Genomic DNA, 8,819 nt, shown 5'->3' with positions numbered 1-8,819 from the left:
ACTCCTAAAAATGCGCAGCTACAGTAGGATACATTTCGCTTAACCCCTTCAATCCCGGTGGCTGGAGCGTCACCTGTTGCCGGCAACAGGAGCCACACGGAGAAATTCCAGCTGCCAGCATTAAAGGGGTTAAACCATTGATATGAAATTTAGACACACACCTCAAGTCTTCAAGCATCAACCCCAAAATCTCAGGAAGAATTTCTTTTTTTTTTATGGTTTTTTTTTTTTTTTTTAAATTTCTTTTATTTATTTTTAACATGTCTTATATCCGTAGTTTTATTACCAGTAGTACTTTCTTGCTCCAGAACACGACAGTAGCAAGATGACGGTACGGCTCGCGTTTCTCTCTCGCCTGCTTTCCACTGGAAGACGGAATAACTTTGCTCTTTGAGTAACGCGACGCGCGCTGCCGCCGCCGGGATTGCAACGAGGTGGAACCTACTACTCGCAGTGCCTTTTCTCACTGCAACGAGGTGGAACCTACTACTTGCAGTGTCTTTTTTTTACTGCAACAAGGTGGAACCTACTACTGGCAGTGCCTTTCCTTACGCACCCGGAGGGGCCTCACCCGGCCCCCTGCTCGCACGCGCGCGCGCTCCTCGCACCCCGCCACGAGTGAGATGTTCCCCTGTGGCAGGTGTGATGGACGACACCTCGCTGGCCTCCGTCGGGCTCTCCGCTCGGAGGAAGGGTTTCCTTTAAAGTACAGTAGAAGAGCTGCAACATAGGAAGAGGAGCTGGTGAAAGCGTTAAGTCAAAAACATCCGGAGAGGGGGATCCAAGCTGCGTTACGCATCCGCGCGGGCAAATATTGCCCATTGGTTTCTGCTGACTGCAGAGACAAGCAAACAGATGAATTTATAAAATAATAATAAAATAATAATAATAATAATAATATACTGAAGCAAATCAAACATATATAACAGCGGGTGCATAATTTCCATAGGTTACGTTGCTATGTAACTCTTCTCTGTGTACACACTCAGTCCACGACGGCCAGAAAAACTTTCCCCTAGGACCTAGACGACCATTTCTAATGCTGAAAAGTGGAAACAAGCGTGAGGTTGAAATTCGTTGTGTTTCCTGCTTTTGGCTTGAATCACTTTGAACACCTTCGACTGCCACGTTGTTCAGGCCTGGAAAAGGCTTAATGCTCCACCATGTGGCAAATGCAAGAACATCTACCGAGAAAAAACAATGAATCGACATCTCATCTGCGTTTCCTCTGACTATTTCATATGAAATTCACATATTTTTTTTTCTTCCAGTTATTGGCTGTGGTATCCAAGGGCCTCCCACCCCACTGCCCCCATTTCCAGCTCAGAGAACAAACACAGCGACTATCACAGATATACAAGAACGAGCTCACGCACACCAATACAAAAGGTAACATTAATGCTTAAATGAAAAAGGTCCTCTCCAAATAATTCATTAAAATATTAAAAAAAAAAATCATTTTTGAAAAAAATCTATGATACCAAAAGATCTAATAAAGTAGTAAGGCACTCAAATCAGTATATACTGTAGTCTCTTGCATTATTGTACTGAAAGGCATATGGCACCGCATCAGTCTGCCATACTCTCCCCACAGCGGTAGGTCGCTCTTCCGAAAACAAGACTCCAGCAACCCCGCTCTGCTGGCTTCGGTTTGCGTGCTGGGACGGGTCCAACCTCCGAGCGAGTCATTCGACCCCCAGGAGCTGAGGTGCGCTGTCTGCAGAGGCAAGGATGTGATTCATGGGAGATGTTTTGTTGTGCATCTCCAGCAAGTCTTGAATGAAACCTGAGGGCCTCTCGTGCTCGGAGCTACCCCGAGGTTCCTGGTCTTTTGCCGTCTGTTTCTGTGCACTCTTGGTGGGCTCCACGAGGCAGGTGCCGGCTCCTCGCCCGCTCGGCCTCTCCTCTCTGCTGGGGGAGTCCTGGACCGTGCCGGCCAGGGACTCTTTCCGGCTTCCCATGAGGGATATATGGCCACCGACAACCCCCACGGAGTCGCACTCGTTTTCTGAGATGGGGTTGGTGCCACTGTGGCTAGACTCGTTTTCGCTGTCTTCTCCACACCTTGACTGGGTCTCCTCCTTGTCGCTCTCCTTCCCGTGGTTTCGGGCATTCTTGACCTTCTGGTGTATGCGCTGGTGGCGAACCAGGCTGTGTTTCAGAGTGAAGGTCCGCTCACAGGTTTGACACTTGTAGGGCCTCTCACCTGGAAGAGAATTAAAATGCAAAGTCAGCCGTAAGGTCGCAAACGCGCCTCCCTCTTGTTTCAAGCTCTACGCTTTGGAAATTCCATATGGATCTCAAGCGCGGATGTCGCATTTGTGCAGATTTTGTGATTGTGTACTAGCAAACTAGCTGGTGGCATGCAAGCAGGAATACAGACAAATCCAAAACTAAGTGTCTTGAGATGCCTACAAGCTTGGTACGACCCTGCACTAAGGCGGGAGGACGACCACAAACCCCAGGTGTTTGTTAGCATCCTGTCTAATTTAGTCAGCAACTTTTCTGGAATAAGTTTGCAATTGTCCTCTGGAGCTCCAAAGCCTTTGTGAAACCAGCCCACCATGGGGACTCCCTGCTGCAGGTCAGTCCCTGATACGTGGGGAGGGAGAAGACCTGAGATGGAAGGGTGAGGATATTGCCCAGGTAACTGCAGTCAACAGTGCTTAAACACGGAACCGAAGAGCACATGAGGAGACATCTCCCGCTCTCTTAGATGCTGATGGATGGGCAAGGGTGAAATGTGCAAGTTAATCACCCCATCGAAGAGAAGCTGTCAGGAACTACCCTTGCCACAACAACCCCTTCTCCTTCTGTGAAGCAGGAGACGGTGCCACCACGTTTCAAAACGGACACGGAGCAGCTGAAGGACCTAGACCTGTCAGGCATTCATGGGGCACAGGAGGTGTCTGCTAGTGAGGATCACAATTTACTGGCCGAGTGAAAAATGCCTGCCTCAGGATGTTATTTACAGAGCTGCTGGTGTTCCTCAGCTCACTGGTGCTTTAGGACAGCAGTGACATGTGAAAGCCCCTGAAAAACCTCTTCACACCCATTTCAGAAATGCCACTCAGAGGACAAAACTCTTCCTCTTATTTTGCAATCTCAAGCCACAGAGCAGCTGCAGGCATCCTCTGCTGTCATCACCAGGTACTCTGCTCTGATCTCAGAGCTGCTTTTTGTACCTGAAATGTTTGAATGCTTTTCCTAAGCATGAGCTCCCCAGAAAACAACGCAACTGTGGTTGCCCCCCAGACAAAACTCTCCCAAAGTCCCAACCAAGCACAGTGCCCCAAGGTGCTGTCTGCCCTGAAGAACCAAAGGTCCCACCCTGACCGCTCTATTCTCTGTTTCCGATTCCACCTATTAAAGATTTTTCAGTGCTGCAATCCCGAGACAAACTGCAAATCAAGACACCATCTCGTGCCAACGAGCATATGGAACAAGACACTTGTGGCTCATTTCTCGCTTGTAGTAACGCTTGAGATCGTTAAAAGGAAACCAGTTATGAACTGGAGGTGGCTGGCTGAAATGTGCCAGTAGGTCCTGCTGTCCCTGGGAAGCCTGATGCTTCTCACAAATGTTTCTCCTCAGTGCCCTGCTCAGGCACCTGCTCTCAAGGGAGGGCACGGGTCCCCGGGAGCATTTCCGGCCGACAGCCTTTGCCCATCCGGCACTTGGCTGTGGCGGATGCAGCGCCGTGGCTCACCCTGTGCGTGGGCAGGCAGCACCAGAGCATCCCGTAACTACGTGCTGGGAAGCAGCCTGCACTGGGAGAACGAAACATTTCCAGACCGATTGCCATTCAGTAGGCAGGCACAGGTTTCTTGTACACTTCAGCGTGCCCCAAACACTCCTCTTTTGAGTACAGAAATTCCAAAACCTCATAGTTATCTTTGACAAAACCCATCCATTAAAACGGAAGTATAAGCAACCTTACAGCCTGACAGTGTTTTGTCAATACAGCTGAACAGCAGGAGGGAGAGGGGGAGGAGGAGAGTCAACCCACAGTATTGAGGCAAAATTCTCAGTTCAAAATGCATTGATCCAACAGTGGGGATAGGTGGTATTTACATTTACTAAATTTGAAGAAAACACCGTCCCAGGTTCCTGTTCACCACCTACTCTGTGTCAAAACATCTTTCAGCATCAAATTAAAAAGGAATGGAAGGAAAACCACACTGACGAATCTCACGTATCTCAGTATGCAACACAAAAATTTGAAGTACACAGTATGAGAATCTCCATGGGCACACACCAGTGTATCATTTAGGGGGAAAGCTCACTGCTTTAGATACTAGAATCTTCCCAAGGCTTCTGAATTAGTAACAAAATAGGCACAAGAATGGGACCCCTCCCCTGTTTCACTTGTGCCTCAATTCATAATTTGAGTCCGCAATGCCAGAAGGAAAGGGATCAGTTTTGCACTCGAGAGGTCAATATTTATGATTCAGAAAGGTAAAACGTTTGGTTAAGACACTAGTGCTTGATGTAGTTTACTAAACACCACCACCAATAACACCACAAATATTCTGTTAATCATAAAGATCTTGTCTTCAGCAGAGAGCATCTTTGCAAGACCCAAAATGTCAAACTGCACCAGTTCTCCCAGGTGAGAGCAGCTCACTGGCAGGTCAAACGCATCATTAATAAGAACGCATTAAAAAGGATGAATGACGAATTCACCTCTGAGCTGGCTCATGACTTCATCTCCTCTCAACGGTGCTGCTGCAGACTGTATCACATAAAGTGATCCCACACATTTTAAGTGCCGAGCCAAGTCACCAGACAAGCATTTTACTGCCTGTGTTCCACCTGTGTCCCCCTGCCCACGCCTGAATGAAGAGCAGGGTGCCCACTGTAGCTTCGCCTTTCGCTTAAGCAGCAGGTCACACACATCACCAGCACATTACCCGTACCAGGCTTGGTTAATCAGACAAAACCAAGCTCTCTTTCTCTAAACTTTCACCCAGAGATGAAGTCTTATCATATACTGCCAGGTTTCTCCGCTGCTCATCAAAATACCGGGAAGAGGTAGAGCCACGCACATATGACAAGAAGGGAGTCAGAAGATGGACAGAACAACTGCAGCAGGATCTCCATACCTGCCCTCACTCCTAAACTCTGCAAGCAAGCATGGGGGAAAACGGCGTGGGAATTGAAGATAAGGCAGTGCTGACAGTTCCTGCTCCCTCAACAGGCTTTGCAGGCAGCATGGGGGATCAGGGGAGAGAAGATACCTTGAGAATACCCACAGGACTAAAAGCAATGTCTCCCACCTCAAGTGCTAGCAGTGATCGTGCACTTACAGAGCAGATGCCTCAGTCTGGTGGCAGACCTGCTCGCCATGTGTTCTGTCCTCAGTCCTCCTCTTACCTGTATGAGACCGCATATGTCGCGTCAAATCTTGCAGAGACCAGAAACGCTTGTTGCACACAGTACAGACTTTCTTTCTTTTGTCTGCTTTTGCAGTACTCTTAGCCCCATCAGTCTTTGGTTTTTTGTCATCACTGCTCTTCTCAGTGGACTTTCTCTCTGTGCCTTCCCCCTCAGAGATGCTTTCGCTCTCTTCATTTTCCTTTCCTGTTGCCTCACAGTCCACAGGAGACTCCACTACCTTCAAGTCCATCGGAGACTCTTCCTGCTCAAGACCAGAGTCCTGCATCGAGGGAGCTCCTGCATCATCCTGAATGCTTTTGCTTTCATCCTCACTGCTCCTTTCATCCTTTCTGTCCTCACGAATGTGGGCCTTTTTGTGACGGCTAAGAGTGCCAGCAAACTTGAAGGTTTTGCCACAAATGTCACAGGCATGTTTCCTTTCAGTCTGAGAACTGCTGCCTGCACTCTGGTCACTCTCTGCCAGCTTGAAGTCCATTAATTTGCTGGCAAAATTGAGGTCAAGACTTTTGTTACTTACAGAATCTTCCTCAGGGCCCTCTTCATATCCATCCGCTTTTTCTTCAGCATCCTCCTCTGCCAGAAGGGAGTCAGCCTTTTGCTCCTCCTTGGGGCCACACTCACTCTCCGGTAGCTCTGTTATTTCCTCTGGCTGCTCCTTCTCGCAGGAGGTCAGGTCCAAGACTTCGTTTCCTGTAGTTAGTGTCTCCGCATCAGACTGGCTGTCTGCAAGCAAACAGAGAGAAACTTTCAGTGGGATGTTCTCTGCTAATTCACAACTACCAGCTGTCAGGCTGCACGTGGACCCACGAGCATTGCTTCCCATCAAGCGTCCCAGCATCTGCTTCTCTCACCTGTGACCCAGGCCAGTGACTTATGGCTGAAAAGAGATCAAAACATCACAGAACCCAATCACAAGATGATTAAAAATCTGTAACAAAATGCTTTCTTTTCCAAAATGCACTCACATTCTTGGCAGTTTCTTGGAGTCATTTTTAATACAATTACTTTTACCAGAGAAGACAAAATGCTGAGACACCAAAGAAGAGTTGAGGTCACTACTATTACAAATACACTGTTCCAGAGACAAATGGATGTATTATTTACAAACTCGTGTATGAAAAATATGGATATAGATCAAAGTAATATACATCCACATATTACTCAAACTAATGTATAAACTGTAAGTAGCAGGAAATGCTTTTCAAAGGGAATGTAAAGGCCTCATGCAACCAACTGTCTCAATTAAATGTTAAAGGTGCAAACAGTAACACAGAGGTCAGTTAAAAGAGTTGGGTATATGTCATATAAGCAAAAGATGCAGAAGTTCATGTGAGTCTCTGACACACCACCTGGAACCAAAACATAAAGCCAAGATACTGTAACAGGCAGCACCCGTCACTGTTTCACAATGACTCCAACAAGAAGGCAAAATCCACCTAAGACATCCACCTTAAGTCTTCTGCTTCTCTAACAGTTTGTAGCATTAATGTTGCTGAAGATGTAACATGTCCAAAAAATTACAACAAATAAGGTGCTTAAGGAGAACAAAGGGCTGGAGCTCCATACGAATAGCGTACATTTAAGTAGGAAGTAGGCTGGACTGGATTTGGAGGCCAAAGCTGCTACTGACGCACAGCACGTACCTGCATCCCCAGTGCCACTTTCCAGCAACTGTTCCAGGACACAAACTTTGAAAGTTATGCTTTCCGAAAGTTGCAACCTTCCTTGCTTTAAGTCCTCCACCCCACCTCCTTCTTGTTGACTGCGTGCAGCCAAGGGAGCGCACAACCCACCAGGTATCTCAGCACTCATCTGCAAGCCCAGTAGCTGCTGGCTAACTACAGGGATTTAGAAACTCTAGTAGAGCAGTTTAAGTTCTCCGTTTGACACCGTGCAACATGTGCCTCTCTCCAAATTGCCCAGATGTCCTATTACAAGTTCTTTTTCATAAGCAAGGAGTAGGGACAGAAGAAAAGAAGATAGTTCTCAGGCATTCAGTAGTTTTAAGGTAGTCTTGCAAGAGAACTTGCACTGACTCCATCTCCTCGCACAAGTGACAATAAATGGCCATTAAACAAACGTCAAAGCTAAGCAGCATTTCCAGTGATCTTTAACAATCACTTAATAGGGCATAATCCTCGATATGCTTTTTCTGGGGGGCGTGAATGGGGGAGAAGTGACCTGTCAAAAAAAATAATCTCCCCTTTTAATCAAAACAGATCCATTTACATAGACAGTGGATTACACAAAAGCTTTCCACAAAGTTAATTGCTCTTCTAATTATCTGCCCATTAAAACATGCTATCCAGTCATAATCTGTGTATAATGCTAGAGAATTTGAGAATGTGGGCATCTGAAAACAAAGGTCACCTACAAGTGCCCTATGAATTTGCATTTGAATTCTGTGTTTTGACTCATTGCTTATCTCTTGGCATTTTTAAGGAAAAAAAAAAAAGCTATTAGAAACAAAAAGAGGTAATTTCTAAAAATCAAGCTGAAATGGCAATGCACAATAATTATGGGGAAGCATTGCTCTGCAACCCAGAGAAACTGGAGCAGGGCATGTATGAGAAGCCAGGCCCATGCATGGTGCTCCTGGATGCCACGCCACGCAGGTAGTCAGGTCTCGTGGCTGCCAGTGCAGGCGAAGGAGCAAGCCCAGAAGCCAAACCCTGGCCAGATCTAGGCAGGGAAGATGTTTAAAAAGGAGGCATGGCTACGGGTTCCTTCCTCCTGCCTTCTTCCCCGCGCTGCATCTGGGGGCAGGCCGAGCGCATCCGGCTCTCATCAGCAGTGCCTCACCTTGGCCCAAGAGCACGGATGAAAGGAAGGATGGAGAGAATCGCAGAATCACAGAATATCTCCAGTTGGAAGGAACCCATAAGAATCATTGAGTCCAACTCCCTGCTCCTCACAGGACTACCCAAAACTAAACCATATGACTAAGAGTATTGTCCAGTGTTCAGCAGAGTGGAGAGCACAACAAGACTGAGACAGAGAGAGCTCCTCTTTTATTGCACCAAGAGAGATGATTTATAATTCTTTGCTGACCAGACAGAAGACAGAGGATGCAGAGTAAGTTGTTTCTATAACGTGAAATATCAGGAGCAAAGTGAACGAGGGGAAAACCAAACCCAGAACATTTTAAAACACTCGAACGCAAAAGCTGCAACTTACACATTCAACATATTGTGTATCATGCATGACTTCCCACATTTCCCCTGTTTTTCCCCAACTTTTTCTTGTTCTGCTTAAAAATACATTATTTTTCTTATAGTATACTCATTCTTCAACGAATTCTACCCAAACTCTATCTCTTTTTTTAACTGTCCTCTGTGCCCTGGGCCTCTTCCCAGCTGTTATGGTGCTCTTGTTACATTTTCCAGTGCACAAGAGATGGATGCACTGCAAAGGAGAGG

The 8,819-nt window shown here is 46.8% G+C and overlaps 1 protein-coding gene across 2 annotated transcripts in view; it reads right to left on the bottom strand.

Annotated features, from left to right (window-relative positions):
• Nucleotides 1–507: 507 nt before the first annotated feature.
• The window catches only part of RREB1 (ras responsive element binding protein 1), a 79,455-nt gene continuing 71,143 nt past the window's right edge, over nucleotides 508–8,819 (bottom strand). The window contains exons 10-11 of one of the 2 annotated variants that reach the window (XM_009990343.2): nucleotides 5,377–6,123; nucleotides 508–2,206 (exon numbers count right to left, since the gene is read on the bottom strand). In XM_009990343.2, the coding sequence (XP_009988645.2) occupies nucleotides 1,686–2,206; nucleotides 5,377–6,123 (1,268 nt within the window). In that variant the 3' untranslated portion in view covers nucleotides 508–1,685. The remainder of the gene's footprint in view (nucleotides 2,207–5,376; nucleotides 6,124–8,819) is intronic. The other variant, XM_086608435.1, reaches the window with a different exon arrangement.

The sequence above is a fragment of the Tauraco erythrolophus genome, chromosome 3 (genome assembly GCF_009769465.1).
Source record: "Tauraco erythrolophus isolate bTauEry1 chromosome 3, bTauEry1.pri, whole genome shotgun sequence".
NCBI classification, from domain to species: domain Eukaryota; kingdom Metazoa; phylum Chordata; class Aves; order Musophagiformes; family Musophagidae; genus Tauraco; species Tauraco erythrolophus.
Note: the sequence above shows the minus strand (reverse complement) of the source record. Positions and strands in the feature narration are given on the sequence as shown.